Source organism: Eupeodes corollae, chromosome 1, assembly GCF_945859685.1.
Source record: "Eupeodes corollae chromosome 1, idEupCoro1.1, whole genome shotgun sequence".
In the NCBI taxonomy this organism is placed as follows: domain Eukaryota; kingdom Metazoa; phylum Arthropoda; class Insecta; order Diptera; family Syrphidae; genus Eupeodes; species Eupeodes corollae.
The window spans coordinates 160,127,856-160,149,859 of NC_079147.1; the positions used below are offsets into that span (position 1 = coordinate 160,127,856).

General features: G+C 32.8%; 2 protein-coding genes across 3 annotated transcripts in view; one reads left to right on the forward strand and one right to left on the reverse strand.

Annotated features, from left to right (window-relative positions):
- Positions 1–957, forward strand: part of LOC129946333 (uncharacterized) — a 39,010-nt gene extending 38,053 nt beyond the window's left edge. Inside the window, exons 14-16 of the mRNA XM_056056479.1 lie at positions 29–178; positions 264–687; positions 760–957. Coding sequence (XP_055912454.1) covers positions 29–178; positions 264–687; positions 760–917 — 732 coding nt within the window. The 3' untranslated portion in view covers positions 918–957. The remainder of the gene's footprint in view (positions 1–28; positions 179–263; positions 688–759) is intronic.
- Positions 958–11,046: 10,089 nt separating this feature from the next.
- LOC129940657 (dihydropyrimidinase-like) lies at positions 11,047–20,404 on the reverse strand. 2 transcript variants are annotated; one of them, XM_056049057.1, is made up of 7 exons: positions 20,340–20,404; positions 19,669–19,760; positions 16,577–16,767; positions 16,208–16,482; positions 16,009–16,155; positions 11,753–11,991; positions 11,047–11,647 (listed from the first exon to the last, which is right to left on the reverse strand). In XM_056049057.1, exons 1-7 carry the CDS (start codon positions 20,352–20,354, stop codon positions 11,143–11,145), a joined length of 1,464 nt encoding a protein of 487 aa, XP_055905032.1. In that variant the 5' UTR covers positions 20,355–20,404; the 3' UTR covers positions 11,047–11,142. The 2 variants fall into 2 exon arrangements, with proteins under 2 accessions (XP_055905032.1, XP_055905033.1); XM_056049058.1 differs by lacking the exon at positions 11,047–11,647 and having other exon boundaries at positions 11,749–11,991.
- Positions 20,405–22,004: the final 1,600 nt, after the last annotated feature.

The following is a 22,004-nucleotide window of genomic DNA, read 5'->3' on the forward strand; positions in this document are numbered from 1 at the left end:
AATCACAGATCCTGTATGACAATGACAGATCCTGTATGCTAAAATCAAAGAAACAACTTTAAATGAAGACTTAAAAGAGAATGATAAAAGTTGCCTCCAACAAGCTGTCAATATTTATCTCAATGGAGACTTTTCTCTTAATGAACTTCTATCGGAATTAAAAGTTATTTTATTTGCAGTAAGTTGTGTGCAACATAATTATTTTCACGTAGAAACTTTGTAACTTTATTATACAATCATGTGAAAATTAATCCTATTTTTAGGGATTCGAAACGACATCTGTAACTCTAGAAAATCTAATTCTGATGTTAGCTATGCATCCTCAATATCAAGAAAAACTTTTTGATGAAGTAGCGCACGTCTTTCCTGACAAAGAGTTCGATGTGAGATATGAAGACATCCAGCAGCTTATATTCATGGACCAATTTATAAACGAAACATTTCGTCTGATGCCAACTGTGCCCTTAATCGGACGAAATGCAACAAAACCTATTGAAATATCTGAAGATGTAGTTCTTCCCTTGGGAACTACAATAATTGTTGATTTATTTAAGATTCACAGGGACAAAGATATTTGGGGTCCGAAGGCTGATTTATTTAATCCGGATAACTTTTTGCCTGATAATTTGAGAGGAAAACATTTGTGTAGTTTTATACCCTTTGTAAAAGGAGCAAGAAATTGTATTGGTAAGATATTATTAACTCATTCCTAATAAACCCTTTCATTGAATATTTATTATACTCTTGATTTACTCGTAGGTTGGCGTTATTCATTGTACTTCTTGAAATCAAATCTATCTAAAATTGTTCGGAATTATCGTTTTAAGACCAGCTTTCGATTTGAGGATCTTCACTTTCTATTTAATGCTTCTTTAAAACATAAATTACCACAATTGGTGGAAGTTTATAGAAGATAAAAATAAATAAATCTTAAAATTATATGTTTATTTATTTAAACAGTTGTATGTAATTTCTAAGAAGATATCTCTTATTTGCCTTCTTGTTTTTTAATTTTAAGTTTTGGAAATATTCTTCGTTTCAAATGTACCATAAAACTTTTTATTACTTGCTCGTAATAAGGGCAAACAATCTTATAACTTGTATAAACACTTTAAGTAGAACAGGTGGAGATAATATTTATAAAGGCCGTTCAGATTCGGCTTATAAACTGTAGATCCCCTCCATCTTGAACTTGACAAATTACCACCAACGTAGCCATGTTGACATTTTTGGGTTGGTTTTGCTACTTGTTGTTTATTTTTCTTTTATTTCTTCGAACTTTTTATCTTCTTCGCAGAAATGTAATTATATTGATAGCAGTTTTTGTGTGCTACGGGAATATTTCTAATGAAAACTTTGTTTATTGTTTAATTTTAAAGCATTTGAAGCTTAAAACTTTCCTTAATCTCTAAAATTCTTATACAGTATGAAATTTTATTTATCACTAACTGAATTAGAATTTTAATAAAGTTTCTTTAATCAAAACAAAGTGATGCGCTGTCATGCGATTTCTTTAACATCGTCCTTAAAAGAATAGTGCAAAGCTCCCACGTTAACTAGAAGCACTATCTTCCAAAAGCCTGTACTGGCATATGCTGATAGCTTTGACATAATCGGAAGAACGCAGCGTGATGTCAATGGCTTTTTGTGAGTATTAAGACAAAGGCAAACAAATTGTCATCAAGAAAGGACCTACAACACCGAACGTAAAGGTTATTCTTCAAAATAATAGCTAAGGTATTTAAAGAAAAACTGATTTTCAACCATTTTTTTTATCAATTTTGGTATTTTTTATTATATGAGGATTAAAAACAAAACAAAATAAATTAGTACAAACTTCATGAAGAAAAAAAATGAAACAAATTAGGCAAAGTAGGAAATCAAAGGTCAAAAAATTGCACGTACAGTGATACAAAACTTAATAATGTACTCGAATATATACGAAGTTTTAGTAGCGAGTGTGATAATTTTTCGCTTTTATTACATCCTGAAGGCGATTCTTCATAGAGAGAACTAGTTTTGAAGTGACTTCCGGCGAAATTTTGTTCCATTTTTCCAATATAACGGCTTTAAGCTGGTTTGTATTACTTGTTTTTGATTCTCGGACCTTTCTTCCTAAATAATCCCAAAGATGCTCAATGGGATTAGGGTCTGGGGATTGGGGATGATGAGGCAATTGCGATTTAACATTATAGAGAAGCCACACCTTTACTATCCTTGATAAATGTTTAGGATCGTTGTCTTGCACAAGTAAAAAGTTGTCTTTAAGCCCAATTTTTAAATCGCTGGCTTTCAAATTTTCTTTAAAAATTTGTAAATATTTGTTTTTATCTATTGTTGTTTCTATAAAAACTAAATTTCCCACACCATTGGACCCCATAGCTCCCCAGACCATAACATTTCTGCCTCCATGTTTCACCGTTGATTGCGAATTCTTCACATCTAAAGCTGTGTTTGGTTTCCTACACACAAATCTGCGACCGTCGCACAGTGGGTCCTCTCCATATAAAACAGTGCTCAAAATACAGTTTTTAATTTTTGGGAATAAAAATAGAATAAAAGTTCCAGATCAATATTAACGGTGTAACACAGGTCATACGTAAGAATTACCTTCTCTCTTGGTCTGGCGGCCAAGTTACGGTACTTCAAAGTCGACACTTTTTAATTGTTTTTGATTCACATTTGCAGTGTCTTGATCTAGTGGTTGAAGTTTTTATTTTTAAAAGTTAAATTCTTAAGTTTAAAAAAAATAAAATATATGTCGATTGTTGATGAAGGTATGTAGATTACAAATTATATTTTTTTTATTATTAAAAGTGTTTTTATGTATATAAGGAACATCAACGAAAAAGGCTTTTACTCCGAAGCAATAAGATTTTTAGAACGGTTTTTTTTCTTATTTGCGCAGAGAACTTTTAAATATAATGATACAGACTGAAAGACCAAACTCTCTTTATTATAAATCCGAAGAGAGAAGTGAGAGCATGGTGCGCGTTTTTAAAGTAAAGTGGTTTGAGTTAGAGACTAAGTAAACTTATAGTAAAAGCATCGACATAAATTGTGGGTAATCGAGGTATAGCCGAAAAGCTAAGTACGTGGGCTTATAGGTTTTTGTGCCGTGGTATCGAATACAAAAGTTTGATACTTTTTTATAGATGAAGGTGGGAGAGGACTAGGTTTTGTTTAAAATTAGCGATTTTTCTGATTTTTTTTTCTCAGGTGTTTAACCGCTTGAAATCATATAGATATTTAATAAGAAAAATGGTGCTCCGTAATTTGTCCAAAGTTCCAATACCTTTATCTCGATGATCCAATTAATACAACTCAAAATAAAAGCTTATTAAGCGAACCCCATCGGCGAAAAGTCAAAAAAAAAATCTTCGAACGAAGAGGTTCGGTTAAAAATCATTTTTTTTTTTCAGTTCTTTTAATCAAATGGTCAAAGTTAAGCTTTTGTGACTAAGGATAAATAAGGGTACGTTTTTATCAATCATTTATTGGTTTTCATGGTTAGGCTTTTCTTAAAGAAAAATGTCATAACACAATGAACAAATTATGAGCAATTTCTAAAATAATGAACATTTTTATGTTTTCCGAGACACAATAATTCATAATGAACATTTTCTTCAAATAATTATACTAATGAACGGATGGTCACCGTAACTATATCCCTCCCTAGTATACATGAGCACAAGTGTTCATAAAATCCTTATCCAATAGTAGTACCCGTGGCATGATGGTTAGTGCGTTGGACTGTCATGCCAGAGGTCTTGGGTTCGATCCTTGCCTATGCCATCTAAAGTCTTTTCACGGGTACTGCCTCTTGCGAGGAATTGACAAATTCTCCAAGAGTAACTCTTGTCATGAAAAAGTGCTTTCTCAAATTAGCCGTTCGGATTCGGCATATAAACTGTAGGTCCCCTCCATTCCTGACAACATTACTCGCACACAGGAATGGTTGAGAGCTGTAAGTCACTAGGCCCTGGTTCTCAAAGGACTGTTGCGCCACCCAATTTATTTATTTATTCTTCTTCCAATCAGGAGGCTGGGAACAAAGATTTCAAAGTATATCGGGAACAATTAAGCAGGAAAACATCACGAAAGGATATTATGACGAATGTTTTTAATTATCTCTTCAGATCCCCTAATAACTTATACAGGCGCAATGCCAGTGATCAACCGGAAAATTTTTCACCCTGAAGTCATTGAAATGTTAATTGAAGAACCATTCATTTCTTAAAAATAAAATACCCAATAACTTTAAAAATTGTTGTGAATACTTTTTTATTTTAACATATTATTTACAAAATTTCATTGCTATAGCAATGAGTATCAATATTTAACAGTAGTGATGATTTAAAATAGGATACTGAATTTTGAGCACTGCTTAGTATGAAGGGAACCCACTGTGCGTCGGACCCAAAGACGTTTTGAAATATAAGGTTTTTTTTGTACCGTGCGACCATTATATCCCTTTGAATGCAGAAAGTTTGAGGGTTAAGCGATATTCCATCATTTGCTTGAATATCAGCAGCTATTTTGGGGTCAGCCTTTACCATTCTTTCAATTTTTCGTTCCATATGAGCGTCTCGTCTAGTATTTTTTTTTTTCGATCTCTTCCTGTGGCCACTTCAAAGCTTTTATTTATCAATTTTTTTTTTGCCGCATTCTTGCAGAAGTTTTTCTTTTCATCAATGCATTGCAAGCATTTTGTTGGCATAACTTGAGATGGAGCCCAAACTCACAATTCGCTAACAGGAAGATTTAAATTTTAAGTAATTTAAGGGGTGGGTAACACTCACTACTGAAAACTTTAACAGTGCTACCATCTATTGTTCAGTTTCTTACATTACTATTCGACGGGTTTAAAAATTATAATTTTTAGTTAGGAAATGTTAATTTTTAAGGTCTCACGAATCGCAAAATTGTTTAATAGTCCAGTCAATGAACGAACAAAAATCCAACAGTTTTGAAACTTGGCACACTTACTAAGGGTAGGGATGTCTGGTGATGATCCTGGCGGCAGTTAAGAGAAACATGGAAATTATTTCAATTTTCACGTTTATCTCGAAAACTATTAGTCGTATCAAAAAATTTTCTTACACAAAATTAAAGCTCATTAAATTTTATAAAAAAAAGTTTCGATGATTTTGTTCATATCTGTTATAGTTTATAAAATAACTCTAGCGGCAGTGACGAGATACATACGTTTTTTCGGTTTTTTTTCGGGTTTATCTTAAAAACTATTTGTTGTATCAAAAAATAATCTTCTACATGATATTAATTTGTTTGATGTTTTTTCAAACACATTGATGACGATTGTGTACGTTAAAGCCTAAAAACGTTTCTGGAAACTCTTATAATAAAGAAAACGAACATTGAAAATAGAAAAAGGAAGTGCATCGCAATAGGGCATAGCATTATATTAGTTGTGCGTCCCAGATCATTCATGTTGCCAATACTAAGCAGCCGTGAAGCTCAGTTGTTGGAGATATCTGCTATTTGCCACACACGACCAGATTCCAGCGGTTCATTTAACCAATTTCTGTTTGGTAATGTGGACTTTAATGTCAGAACATTTGGTGGACTAAATACATTACATTCTTGCGGCGGAGTTAAATGCATCGCTGTATCTACTTCCATAGGAAAAGAAACCGACAAACGAAGTCAAAAGCTGAAAAAACTACCTTGTGCTAAATCACTGGATAACTTGGAGTACTTCCTTTGGAAACATTTCAGAAAAAAGAAAGCGAATTAAAAAAATTAGTTTTTGAGAATGTAAATGCGTGTTCCGAAGAAATGTTACAGCCAAAACCATATGACACTCTTTGGTTGCTATCAAAGTTTATTGGCATTTTCGATGTTCCAGGATGGAAAGGCTACATGCACGCAATACCAACAGGTTTGTTAAGTGCAAAAACTAAAATCATTCCTCTTCCATTCATAATCTACCCACCGTCCAAATATAATACTCTTTACCAGGGGCGAACGCAAAAAAAAATTTCGGGGGGGGGGGGGGGGGTTCAATAAATATATGTTATATTATTTTTTTTTTTAATTTCAAGTGTTTTTTTTGTTGCTTTTTTGGCACTATTTTATATACATATGTAGGTACTAATAAACACGTTTGAATAAAAATTAAATATATACACATACATACTCGTATGTAGTTATCTACATATTATACATTTTGGTTAGATATATACAGAATATTTACAAAGTGAAATCCAAGCGCCTTGGTACTTTTGCCATAATGTTTATTACATCCTCATAATCGATGTCTATTTCTTTGTAGATGTTAAGTAACATCAAGCCTTTATGGTAACTTTTATTTTGGTGTTCTCTGAATTTATCAAGCGCTTTTTTCCAATCTCGAAACGCAGTCCTGACTAATAGATTTGTGTTCTGATGAGATCCTTTCCCGACGGATTTTAATGCAAATATGACACAATATCGGCAGTAAGCACCGTCTTCTGCAACAGAATAAGCCAACCACGCAAAAGAACGTAACCAAGAGTACTGAAATTTTAAATTTCTCTGGCCAGGTATTGGAAACTTAAAATCTACATCAGGAGCCCAACAATGAACAAGAACTTCGTGTTTTTCATTATCGTTTAATTTTTTCCGACAAAAACTTGCAATGTCGTTTACATAATTCTATGGATAAAATAATAAAGTTTTTAATTCAGTTGTAGAAAGTTTGTCAAATCATTTAGATAGCGGCTACCTTCCTAGATTTTGATTTTGTGGTGTTTTTCATGACTTGCTATATTCATTACAATCATTATTTTTCTTATCGCTTTTTTTTTTATTGGTAACATAAGGTCTATAGCAAAGCTTAGCACTTACAGATTTAGAATAAACGAAAATGATCACTCAGCTTTTGAATAATTTATTTGTTTGATTTACATATACAAAAGTATGTCAAGTAGTACCAATGTATTTATGCAGTATGCAAAAATAAATTCTAAAAAGAGGAACACACAATTATCAAAAAGATGCATTTGTGGATAGTTTTCAAAAAGTAAACGATTGTGTCTAGGTGCAAAACTAGCCCCTTATCTAGGTAGCTTTCCCGTATATAAAAAAAAACGATTGTCTCTAATTTCTAATTTTATTTAGGGAAATAACGTACTTTTCAAATCCTATATCTATACTTTTGTATATGTATGTATATAATACAAGCTGACCCGAGAACATTATCTTTTAGATCAACTACAAAATAATAATGTAACACAGATTTTGTCAAATTGTAATCTGATTTATTTAAATTTAATTGATGAATATGATGATGATGACACACACACTACGGCGTATGAGTACTTTCAGTTTTTTTTTACAAAAAATAAAAACCTAATAAAAAACAATAAAAACTATACTAAATACTAATTTACTTTCGACTCAAATAACTTTACAAAAATTAAAAATATTGTCTTCAAACTTTTTGTATTTCACAGAAAATATTGTTTTCGATATTCAGTAGTTTTTTTTATAAAAATCCAACAGTCCGTTTATTCATAAAAAAATAAAATCTACAAGAAATAGTACGTAAATTTGGTAAAAATTGATGTTCGGGTCTTGATATCCCTCAAATCAATTTCATTCATCCAACTTGTAAAAATTTTAAAAATGCTACTTGAATTGGTAAAAATTTGTTTTCGACTAAAAATCTATTTAACAAAACTAATCAATTTACTTATCTACGAGTATCTTTCAAATTAATGTCGCTTTGTTTTTTTTTTTTGTTATCACTGTATACCAGTATAATATCTTACAAACAAATATAGCTTTTGCTCAGTACTTGTTCTACTTTAAATACAAACTCAATATTGTGTGTCTTAAATACAGTCAGAGTGTACGTACAGTGCCGGTAACAAAAATAGTACCACTAATACATTTTTCACCATAAGAAACATGGCGTAATTTTTAAGGGCGGACGAAAGCAAAATTGTTTTGCTTGGAGGAAAATGATCACGCGGAGAACAACTCAAATTTCACTCTCAAAATGGTAGGTCATGGAGGACAAAGCATAATGGTTTGGGCTTGCTTTTCCTACTATGGCTTTGAACCAATGTTGGATCAACACGTTTATATTGACATTTTCAAAAACATTATGCTTTCCTATGAAGATCAAGAAATTCCGCTTTTGTCGGTCTTCCAAGAGGTTAAAGACCCACAAATATGAGCAAGAAGGCTATTTGTTTGGTTCCAACTCCATACAATAAATGTGAAAAAGTGGCCAGTCCAGTCGCCTAATCTCAATCCAATTGAAAATGTGGTGGGCTGACTTATACAAAGCAGTTCCAGAAATGAAACCAACTAGCAACGAAGCACTGTGGGACGTAATAAAGGTCTCCTGGAAAAATATTTCGCTATAGAACATTCCAGGATATTGACCGATGACTAGGCGATGTGCGTTGGTAATAGCCAACAAAAACTTTGTCCCGAAGTATTAATTTTATTTCAACACACTATTTAGAATACAATTTTGTTGATTGTTTTACATGTTTTTCAAAGTAATAATTTTTTGTTAAGAAATGTAGTAGTGGTGCTATTATTTCACCAGCTATTTTTAGAGTAGGTTTTGAAAAAAAAATTTTCGAAAAAATTATATGTATGATTAAAATTTAATTTTTTTAGAAGTCAGTTGCTTATTTTTCCATAGATATTGATTTAACTTTATTCTTAAAAGACAAGAAAATATGTTTTTGGTGCTATTGTTTTTACAGCAGCTTTATACTGCAATATAATAACTTACATTTCGGTTTTCACTGTTCTGTGACACCTCTAGTTTTTGCTTTTTTGTGAGGGGACTTTTTTCGTCAGCATTCGTAACTGTTGCACTTGTAGCATTTGTGTTCACTTCAGAATATTATTTTTACTCATTTTACTCTAAGTTTTCAAAAACTAAATATAAATCAGATGTAAATATCAAAAAATGCTAAAAAATGACTTGCTTTCACGATTCACAAAATAGTTTGACTTTGACTTCAAAGCTAAAACTTAATTTTCATATGCATTATGCATGTTCAATTTTTTTTTCTATTTTCACAGTTCTCTTTTTTTTGTTTTCGCATTTTCAAATTTCCCGTAGATTGCTTGATTGAGTTTTGAAATTGAAGCAAATTTATTCAAATTTTTCGTTTAACATAGTTTGAGAAAATAATTTTAGATCATTTCTGTTGAACAATAAAGGATATTTGTTTACTGCACATATTCTGATATTTCGGGGGGGGGGGGGGGGGGGTTTAACCCCCAAAACCCCCCCCCCCCCTGCGTTCGCCCCTGCTCTTTACACTGCATAGCACTATGCTGGCTGTTTGGGTTGCAAATTTCACCAAAAATGCCTGGTGGTTGACCAGCACCATATACAAAGTAAAGAAATCGTTGCCGAAGCTTCATCTGAGTACCGTCTATCAAAATGCGTAGTCAGATTGCAAAGCTGTCAAATTGGTTCCAAAGTCATCCTCCATTTCCAGTTACAAATGAAATCATGTTAATAACGGGTGGCATCGTTGGAGATGATAAAGTAACTTGCACAATGCTTATTCTCTAGACATGCAGGCAATTATCCATATAGTGGGCCAACGAGTTTCAGAAGTAAGAAGGGACATACAAATTGAAAACTACATTTTTTTTGTGGACAGTTAAAAACACGAAAAAATGCATACCATATTTTTTTAAGAAATATTATAAGCTTTCTTTTCGTGTAAAAAACATATGTTTTCTTTAAATGCCTATGGAGTTATTTTACAAACTAAAACAAGTATAAACAAATTAGCATTATATTTATCTATAACATTTGATAAGCTTTAATTTTTTGGAAGATTATTTTTTGATACGCCAACAAATTTTAAAGATAAACCGAAAAAACTGTTTGTTTCTCTTCACTGCCGCTAGAGTTATTTTATAAACTTAAGGAAATAGGACAAATTTAATAAAAGTTTTTTTTTTATAAAATTTAATGAGCTTTAGTTTTGTGAAACAAAATTTTTTGATACGACGAATAGTTTTCGAGATAAACGTGAAAAACTGAAACAAACTCCGTGTTTCTCTTAACTGCCGCTAGAGTGCACGTCGGATTCTTTTTTTGGGTCACACCAGACATCCCTTAGTAAAAGTGCCAAGTTTTAAAACTGTTGGATTTTTTTAAAGTGAAAACCTTTATTAACTGGACCATAAGTTTATTTATTTGGAACTGCAATCACACAGGGATATCAGAGAACTCTACTAGGTCATCAGCATAGGCCAAGATCTTCACAAAGAAATCCCCATAACAGACTGCTCCCTGTAAATTATTTGTAATATCATTTAAAAAATAAACGGACTTATTATACAGCCTTTTGGAACACCTGAGCAGTGAACACACGAACGAATTTAGTTAAAAGACCAATAACTGTCTGTTTATATAAAAATGATCCATTTTCCATATAAAGCAATAGTTTAGTATGAAAATCTAGTTTTGTTAAATAGATTTTTAGTCGAAAACTAATTTTTACCAATTTTAGTAGCATTTCTTAAATTTTTACAAATTGGATGAATGAAATTAATTTGAGAGATATCAAGAACCGAATATCAATTTTTTTTACAATTTTTATTTGTTTTTGAAAAACCGACTGTTGGATTTTTATAAAAAAAAAACTACTGAATATCGAAAACAATATTTTCTGTGAAATAAAATTTCTGAAAATCTTTTTGAGTCGAAAATAAAATTTTACCAAATATTAGTACTGTTTTTTTGTTAGGTTCTTATTTTTTGTAAAAAAAACTGTCAATTCGATTTTTCTCAAAATTTTTCCGAATGTTGAAAACAATATTTTTTATAAGATAAATAAAGTTAGAAGCCATAATCTCAATTTTTGATAAGATATTTGAGTCGCAATTCAATTTTTACCAATATAAAATATACATAATATTATATAAAAGTCTCAAGTCTCTAGAGTCAATGGTTCATGAGATATTTAGGGTTAACCAAAGTTTTCACCTTTTTTTAAAACTGCTATAGTTAAAAAAAGCACCCACACATTTTTCTTTGTAATATACAGATAAAAACTATAAAAACGTTTATTGAAAGAAATGTGTTTTTCTTGAAATTATGAACTTTTATTGTCAGTAAAAAAATATAATAATTAATAAAGCAATTCATTTGTCACTTTTGGCATTTTCTTCAAATGCATCATACACAAAAGGAGAACGTATTTCACAGGGAATAAACTGTCCATATCCCTTAACAACAGCAACCTCTTTATTTTCAACACATACACGCCCTCGAACGATGACAACTTCTGGAACTCCATGGCAAACTAAGCCTTCGAAAATATTAAAGTCACATGCATGGTGATGTGTGTCCTTGGAGATTTTACGCGTCAAATTTGGATTCCATATGACTACATCGGCGTCCGACCCAACAGCAATGCGACCTTTCTTAGGAAACATATTAAAGATTTTAGCTGCATTGGTACTGGTTACGGCCACAAAACGACAAGGATCCAAAAGACCAGCATGAACCCCTTTCTCCCACACTATAGACATGCGATCTTCAACACCATTGATACCGTTGGGAATTTTCGAAAAGTCATCTAAGCCGATCTCTTTCTGGTTCCTGTTGAAAGTACAATTATCGCTGCCAGTTGTTTGTAGGTCATCACTTATAATTTGTGGAAAGAAATATTTTAAGAAAAATTATAGATTATTAATTATATTTCTACATTAATAATAATTGATAAGTAATTGTCAGCTTTTTTATACTTACTTTGCCAATAACTTCATCATATATTCTGGAGTTGTGGGATCTGGACGTAATGGCGGACTTAAAACATGAGCTGCTGCATGGTGCCAACATTTATTAAGAGAACGGGTACCATCAGTGCCTAGTGCTGCTGCCAATGTTTCTCCAAAGATCCCACGATTCTTATACCGTTTTCTGGCACGGGCTAGTTCATCACCAGCAGATTTACTCATCAAATGTACGACGTATAATGGACAATCGGCCTTTAATTTTCAAACGATACGCCAAAGGTTAAGAAGTTTGAAGTATTAAAAAAAAATTATTACATGAATACAAAACAACTAGAATTAGATGTATACATTTATATAAAAACGTTAACATTTCTGTGCCTTCGAATTACGATCAAATGACTCCATGACAACGACCAGGTTCGGACTAAATAAGGGACTTCATTCATAGTGAATTGCATTCTTTGAATGTAAATTTTGTCCAAGGCAACTAATTACTTTTTTAAATGTCAAACTCCAAACTTTACTTCACTATCTTAGACCTTCAGTTGAACGTGCAAAAACTACAAAAAACGTAATTGTCTATAAAACACTCCACAGGTAGGCTACAAGTTTATCTCGACTTGTAATTTGGAGTTTAAAAAATATTACTTATTCCTTTTCCAATTTGACAAGGAGTATTTTAACTATAGAATTTTGCGGAAAATAATAGACCACAGAATAATAAAGTTTTGCTTTGAGTTGAATTATGGTTAGCTTTCATTTTGACACAAGTGGAATGGACTTGATAGTCAGTAAGATTTTGCTTGATTAACTTTTCAGTCAACTTTCCAATAAAGTTGCTTAATTGGAAGGTTTGTTTTAACGGCTGGCCAATCCGATTCTAGAAACTTGCATTTATCTTATGTCGCCTGAACCTTCCAAACAATGGGCAGGTTAAGGAAATTTAGCCAAAAAATTATCTTCCTAACAATGAAGTCAAGTCTCCTTATGTCAATTTGACAGTTGATCAAGTTTTTTCATTCAACTGAGAGCTGAACTTTATTACTTATTGATTTATTTATTTTCTGCACACCTTCATTTAATGTTTTCTGGAGAGGGGTTCCTTGTCAAATTGGAAAAGAAATAAGTAATATTTCTGAACTATACAAAATAAAAATCGAAAATTTGCGTTCAAAGAATGAAGTTACCAAATCAAGTCCCTTATGTTGTCTGAACCTGCCCAATAAGTATCATAAGCATTGATTCTTATTCCCTTATATTTAAAGTTGATTCCACCTATTTATATATGCTTCCGCTCTTGAATGTTTGGCGGAAAAAATAATTAATAATTTTAAAACGCCATGTCTTGTTTCTAGGTCTTGAAAGCTTTTTTTCCGAAAAAAACTAAAGCACTATTCACATGAGCACGTCCAACGACCAACGAATGAACGAATATTCGTCGATTTTGACATTTCTTTCACATGAGAGTTTTTAATTCGTCGCGAATGAACACCATTCACAACCGAAACCAAAACAAGAATGAATTTTTGTAGGTTAAGTAAGCGCGATTATTTTATTCTTTTTGAGTGTGGATAATGTGGAACGCGAATAACGTTTGACAGTTCGTATCAACTGCAATTTTTTCGCGACGAATACATTTGTTTTCTTAAATTTATTAATATATGATATTTAAAAGTAAAAGTAAGCATCATAAATCAAATAAAAACTATATTGCTATCGTTTTGTTAAGAATTTGTGTGGAATTATGTCTTTAAACGTATATAAGCCCACATTTTGTAATTTATTCGTCGTACGTTGATCATGTGAATACTGCTTAAGGACATCTTTTATTATAAATAACAAAATAGCAAAATAAACAAGATAAAAAAAAAATATAAAAGTTTGTTCATATTTCCACTGAACCTACAGTATCACTAGTAGCGTTAAGAAATTGTTGACGACAACGTGAAGTTGGCTATTGACAGTCCATATCTTGTATGTCAATGTCACAAATTCCGATGAATGGGTTACAAACAGATTGGCTGCGTTCAATCTCGTGTTGGATAGGGTATCTTGAAAAGGTGAATTTTTAGATACCTTGTTGAACGAGTTGGATAGCTGTATTGAGATAGCTGTCAAAAAATAAAAACAACTTTCAGCTGTTCAAAAAAACCAGAGAAACATTTAAGCTTCGAAGTCAAAAAAGGTCATAATAACCTTCTAAAATTCGGAGGCAAATAGCTTCTTCATCGTCTATATTATGTAAAGAACATCTCCAAATACAACTTCAAATTACATTTTGTATTTTTTTGTTTACCAACAAATACAAAAGGCTGAAATCAATTTTAAAGTTTCTTGAAATTTAACCATGTGTTGAATCAGCTGTTCTGTCAGTAACCTACATACCCCAGAAATTCTTGGATACCTTTGGATTCCTTTTTTGACATCTCAGCTGCTTCTAATTAGCTAATACATTGAAAGTTGTATTTTAATACTTTTACTGTGCTGCAAAATTAATGTCAAAGTTGAAATTGATTGCCAGTGCAGATTAGTCAGCGGATTCTGAACTTGGAGTAAATATGTATATTTTTTTGCATTGGTGCTTCGATACTGTCATTTCCTTGGGCTAAACGGGACAATTGCTATTAGTCTCGAAGTTAGAGCTCCAGCACATCTTCGATTCATTAAATAAAAAGAAGTCAGCAGGTGCCGATGGTATATCCAACATTTTAATACGAAATTAACCTCAGGAAGCTGTGACATGACAGTCTTCATGCTGCGTCTAAGCTTGTTTCTGATATCCAGTGGAACAAATCTAAAAGACAATATACGGGTGCTGGTTGACTTGGAGAAGCCCTTCGACACCTTATGGTTAGAGGGTCTATATTTTATGAAATGCTTAATGGCAGAAGGTTTATTATCAAAATTGGCAATGTAACATCTACCAAAGTCTTTGATATTAAAATGGTCTTCAGCAGGGAGTGGTTAACTCGCCGATCTAATTCAGCATTTACACCAGTGATCTGATAGCAAGGCCGACTCAGGTAATAGCGTACGTCAACGACCTAATTGAGTACAGAACGGCCCCAAAAATTGAGGTTATCAAGACACTTTTGCAGGGTGACTTCGACAAGATTCAGTAATATTGCGATGAGTGGAAGTTGAAAATCTACATTCAAAAATGCGAAACTATTCTGGTTAGCAGGACTTCGCTGTATGAAGCCTCAAGGGATACGAGAAAGAACTGGAAAAATCTAGTGATCGTTGGACCAAATCGAGAGCCACCGGCGAATGAAAGTGTAGTACCTTGTAATGTGGTTGGATCAGTACTTGTATTTCGACAGATATATGAGTGGTGCTCTGCCCGGAGCTAGGGAAGCCTTCGCCCTGACAAAGCGGTTGTTTTTTAACAGCCGTTTTGTCAGCAGGGTGACGGTGATTTGCTACATGGCCCTTATCCGGCCGATGATTGCCTATGGGTGCCCGGTATGGTTCAACGTTGTCCCATCTCAAATGGGAAAGATTCGGGTGTTTGAGAGACAAGGTCTGCGATGTTGCCTTGGACTACACAGAACACCAAAGCCGGAGTACAAACATAATAGATAATTTCTTGCTGAAGCTTGGTAGGGGCACATTGCTAGAGCGATGTCGTCGACTAACAGCTTAATTTTTAAGGCTTACTACCCCAACAATGAGACTACAAAAGGGCACGTTTAAGTGGCAACAGCTTTCCTCTATTTAGAGAATCGAGGGCTGATAAAGGATAGGGAGGCGGTTTCGCTAATCTACCACGTCAGCCGTAAAACTTTACAGTCAAGACGTCCTCGCACTGGACGGAGCCAAGTGCCTTCGGTTCAATAGGACTGTTTCCGATAGGGACCGAAGAGATATGGTGAGGCAGGAGAACTAGTTTTGGTGGCTTCAAATTGAGAGGCCAATATTTACAAAACCATTCTAAAATTTTAAAATAAGTGTGCAAATATCTTAGGGCATATTTTTTTGTAGCATTTCTGAAATGCAAAGATAACGATATTGTAAACTAAATGTAAAAAAAAAAACAGTTTTGTGTTGAAATATGTAAAGCTAATTTGTATTAACGAAAATATCTCATACTAAAACATATGTCGGGACTTTTAGAAACAATAGCCCAATTTCCGATAAAAAGCTAACAACAAACTACTTTTTAATTCAGCTTTACCAACTACTTTATAACAAAAAGCAGATTTATTCCTAATACAGTTAATAGTTACTTAGATAATGTTTAAATGAATATTAAAAATATAATTTTACCTGATGTGCTATTATACAGGCCCGATTGACTGCTTCAGATTCAACTTCCTCTTGACGGGAAAGTTCATGTCCCTCGGGACCTGTTATGCCGGCTTTTAAAAGTTTCGCTATATTTTTTTCAATGATATCACCATTTTCCGCGTGAACCTTAAAAAAAACATGTGGCTCTTATTATTAAGAAAATTACCAAAATATATACCTGAGCTAGAGCACCTAATGAACGGATTCTTTCGAATGCTTCAAATAGTTCTGTATCATCTAATTGATATAATCCTTTGTAAGCCATATACATTTTGAATGAATTAACTCCTAACTCATCGCAGATAGTTTTCATTTCGTTTGAAACAGATTCGGACCACCATGAAATGCCAACATGAAGACCATAATCACAGCAGACCTTAGGATCAGCCCAGCTTCGCCACTTTTTGTAAGCCTCGATGAGAGACTCCCCTTTGTCGGGCAAAACGAAATCAACTACGAGGATAATTTAAAAAAATAATCAATATATCAGAAGCTTAAAAACTGTGTTTAACATAAAACATTGTTTTTAGTTTATAATTAAACTTACTAATAGTCGTTGTACCACCAGCAATAGCCGCTCTTGTTCCATGATAGAAATCGTCAGCAGTAACAGTTCCGCACAATTTCAATTGGAAGTGGGTATGTGGATCAATACCCCCTGGAATAATAAGCTTGCCGGAAGCGTCAATTGTTTTAACGGTAGGAGGTACACTAATTTCAGAAGCAGGGCCAACGAACCTTTAATGGTAAAATAAATCATATTATTACATATATTAGAAAACTATTGTCGTTCCTAAACGTAAAGGTTGTTACCATTTTTAACAATATGACATCGTTCAAAAACTCATTGTTGAAGTGTCAAATATGTATAATTGGTTACAACGGCTGCGTTCAATCTCGTGTTGGATAGAGTATCTTGAATAGGAGGATTTTTATATACCTTGTTGAACGAGTTGGATAGCTGTCAACAAATAAAAACAACTTTCTGCTGTTCACAAAAAGCAGAGATACATTTAAGCTTTGAAGTCAAAATCGTTGTAAGATAAAACATTCAATGGATAATTCAACTGATTTAATTTTGAAGTTTAAAAAAAAAAATCATAATTGCCAATTCGGGGGCAAATAGCTTCTTCATTGTCTATTATGTACAGAACATACTCAAATACAACTTCAACTAACATTTTGTATCTTTTTGTTTACTAAGAAATTCAAAAAGCTGAAATCAATTTTCAAGTTTCTTGAAATTCGACCATGTGTTGAATCAGCTGTTCTGTCAGATAATATACATACACCAGACATTCTTGGATGCTTTTGGATTCCTTATTTGACATCTCAGCTGTTATTTTACCCTATCTATCTGAGATTGAACGCAGTCAATTCACAACTCAACTCGGGAGCTTAGTTCAAATTATTTAACTGTCAACGTGAATAATTTATTTACAAGAAGAAAGTAATTTGCTTGGGAAAAAACAATTTCTCTACATTTTAAACAACCCATTGTTAAGGTTTTAAGAATTTAAATCTTTCTTTTAGTTTAAGTAAATGGTAGGTTCATTTCTAATTGCCTTTTACGATCGTAAAATAAACAAAGCAAATACGCTTAAACGGACCTATTGAGAGCCAGTTATAGCTTTCATTGAAAACGATTCGGAAAATGTTTGAATCAATATTTGATGGTGTTTTCCTTTGATTAGAAATGAAAATTATGTACTGATCGATCGATGATTACACAAAGAATTTTTTTCAGGAAACAAAGTTTTATTGCGCATTTATTTTTCTATTTTCCAGAAGGAAATTCATTTTCTTTAATGTTCAAAAGTGAAACGAATCGTTCGACTGATTTGTGTTTCAATTCCACACAATTCCAATGACAGATTGCTGTCAGTAAAATTTTGTCGGTGGATTTTAATCAGGAATTTTTTTTCAATGACAGAAATTTTCAATATTAGCTATGAACCTGCCAAAAAAATTCCAAGGTTTGTTTTCAATGATGAAAACCCATAATAGTTATAACTGGCGCCTTAATTGGAATTCCCAACAGTTGAATGGACCATCGGATCCATTGCTCTTATAAGAAAAATTGTTTGCAAAAGTTAAAGTAGCCTATCCGGGATTTTGACTTTAGCACATTGTTGAGAGATAGGATTGAACACAAGACCTCTCGCATGACAATCCTGAGCACTTGCCACTGGTACTAAAAAAAAATTATCTAGGAAATGTTTAATTACTTATATCATCAATTGTTATGAACATTTTCAAAGAAGTTAGTAGTGGCTTCACTTATCATATTTTATTTATTTTTGCATTTAAAGTTATACATTTTTTTTCAATTTTAATGTTTGGCAGGTTGACAGATCAACAATAGCTAAAAAATGTCGTTCCTTAATTTTAAAATTCAAAAAGGACAGGCTAGACTGACTGCAAAAATTAATGGCTTGTTTATATATCTAAAATTTCAGAGATTTCTGTATATTTAGAAAAATAACCAACATTTCTGTTTTGCCCTTTGAAGTCTGAGAACTGAATTTTTATGATTCAAATTCTCATGAATTCTCTTTCGCACATTTTGAAGAGGAAGAGAAGAAATGCAACGCCTATATGTACATATATGGCTAGGTCATGTTTCTGATCTGTCAATCCGTCTGAGAAAATTATCGGAAATCTTAGAAAAATGGACTGGCCAACTTTTTCTGTTCATAATGTGTTATTGCACTCAGACTTTCTGTATGCTTCGTGTTTAGCATATTTTCTTTTGAACACTCATCCCGTCAATCTCGCATTATTACACTTGGATGTTTTTCGGTTGCGTGTTTTTGACACTTCTCTTTCATATTTTGTTCTCATTCACAAAGTCAAAGTGTGATAATATTAAAAGAAAACTGCACTTTTTACTACATGATACGTACGAAGGATTTATATCTTTATATAGAGTGTTTTTGATATCACCTTCCAAAACCCATTTGTTTACATTGTTGTATTTTTGTAATGTGGAAGAATTTAACGAGATATATTGACGTGTTTTCACGCATACATAGAAACACTTACTGAGTTTTTTGGGGAAATTTTATAAATTAGAGGAGAAATTGAACGCACACTATGACCGGCTGATTTCCGGTTTAGCTTGTAGGCAAACCAAGATGTCTACCGAGGATTTATATCTTCATATAGAGTCAAAAACACTCTAGTAAAGATATAAATCCTTCGTACGTATCACCCTCCAAAACCCATTTGTTTACATTGTTGTATTTGTAATGTGAACGAATTCAACGAGAAAAAATTGACGTGTTTTCACGCATACATAGACACACTTACTGAGTTTTTTGGGGAAATTTAATAAATTGGAGGAGAAATTACACGCACACTATGAAAAAGTTTATGAGGTTGATTTCCGGTTTAGCTTGTAGGCAAACCAAGATGTCTACCGGGGATTTATATCTTTATATAGAGTGTTTTTGTATAGAGTGCTTTTGCTTTTTAAAGTATTTCTATTTCACCTACTTTCTCTTTCGCACTTATTTGCGTCTTTCTACAAACGTCTGAGTTTAATAACACACCAAGCCTGAGTGTAATAACACACATACATTATGATTTCCCAGTGACATTTTCGCGCGGGATTAATGGTTTAAATGCATTACTTACTGGATGATTCCATTTTCTATGTAGACATCGGCTTTGAAGCTTTGATCGTGGTTGACAACTTGGCCATTTTTTATGTACACACAACTTAGAGTCTGAAAATGAAATACATTTTGAACTTATTTATTTTGTTAATGTTTTTTTTTTATTAATATATAATATGTTACTTTCAGGTGTACTAAATCATTGCATAAAATGTGCCTCAAACTTAATTGAAGTTTATAGACATTTATATAGTGGTAAATTAATGGGGTTTTCCATGGGTAAATTCATATTTCCATAAAAAATGATTTTTTTAGTGGCGCATGAAACACGATTGGATTTATTTTATTCTTCTGTCATTGGGTATATCGTAAAACTTCGTGTACGTGTTAAGGTGGGGGATAAGCTGTCAAACTTCTATCTAAATATTTATTTATAATTGTATTAGTTTTAGTGCAAAGAGTCGTAAATCTGCTGAAAAATACAGAACTGCAGATTTGATCTTAAATCAAAAATAAATTAATTTATTTCTACACCATGGAATGCAAAAATAATGGAAAGATCTAGATAAAAAAAAAATTGATTCATTTTACCCATGGAAAACCCCATAAGGAATGAACTTTTGAATAGGGATAAGGTCTAAATGACCGATAATTAAAATAAAATATAAATTATTATTATTTAAAACTTACTTCTTGCTCAGACATTTCAACTGTTTTTTGTCTATGTTGAGGATCGTCAAAATACCTAAAAAGAATAAAATACATATATGTTTACAGTGGTCAATAACACTGATTTATAAACCTTCGACTTTTTTGTGGTACACAAACGAAACAATTTAAAGGATTAAGATGTCCTAAATTCTAATCTCACCTTAAATTTTTCTACCACAACCAAAAATGGTGTTTTTAAGGCTAAGGTAAAACACAAGAAAAATATCGAATGTAATTCATTCATATTTTTGAATAATTTATTTTAAAGTTAAATTTTAGTGCTTAAATTTAGAGCAACATTCTTCTTATTTTTTTTCAATATATATTAAAAAACTTAGTGTTATATAAAATTCCTTTTATACCGTTCTGCGTTTTTCTGTTAAGAACCGTTTTAACATAAATGCTTTATGTTAAATAAAACCTTCAAAATCACGTGCAAAGAGAAACAAAGCTTATACTCTCTGGAGCTAATGCGCAAATTATCCAAAGTAAATGGCAGCACCTCGTTCTGGAGAATACCCCGCTCTCGCAATGGTATACCCTTCATCCATAACATACAAATTGATATAAACATCCTTGCACAACATTTTGAAAACTTGTTGAGCAAACCAACAAACCCCAACCAGTTGATGCTTCACTCTTCGCCACATTTGGGAAATGAAAGCTTGGACCATGTTTTCGCCGTACAAAAAGTCCTGAATGTAATACACAGGTGCAAATCCCAACAAAGCTCCAGGCGAAGACCGTGTACCCGGTACCCTATGAGTTTCTCAAAAACGCGCCGTTAAACTTTATTGAAAAACTTACAGATGCATATAATTACTAATTTGATGTAGGAGAAGTACCAGAAAGTTTTGCCAAAAATATTATACTTCCCATATTTAAAAAAGGTGATAAAAACGATCCAAACAATTATCGGGCATATCATTTCTGAATACCATAATGAAAATATTCACTGGCGTCATTCTAGACTTATATTTTAAGGGAGTTTCAAGCCGGCTTCAGGAAGAATTATTCGACAGTTGACAACATCTTTTCACTAACGTGCATATGTATTCTTATCTGGATAAGGGAACGAAATTGCAGCTTTCGATTCAATCATTGCCTGGGAATATCCACAAAAAATGCCTGCACGGAAACAATAAAACGGCAATTTGGGACGATAACGAAGGATCGCCGTGGTTTCAAACGGCATCGGGGGTTAAGCAAGGCTGCCTATTAAGCCCGCTTCTGTTTTCTATCTTCCTAGATGATTTGACATCAGCTCTGAAAAGTGGGATTAATTTTGCTAGTTTCGACATCAATGCGTTGATGTATGCAGAGATATCGTCATTTTCTCTGAAGCCCCGGAAATGATGCAAATAATGATAAATAAACTACAAACATATTGTCGTCTCTGGAGCCTCACTGTTAATGCAAATAATTCAAAAATCATGATCTTTACAGGCAGATTCGCAAGAAATGAAAAGTTAAAATGGGAAAATGGGAACTTTGCGGTGGTTAAGGAGTATAAGTATCTTGGAGTTACTATAACACCAAAGCTTTCATTCAACCAACATTTCAATGCAAAACTAACAGAATCGAAAAAAGCTATCAATTGCAATTGGAAGAGGGTCCTCAGCAAAAAATATGAAGCCTCGAGCG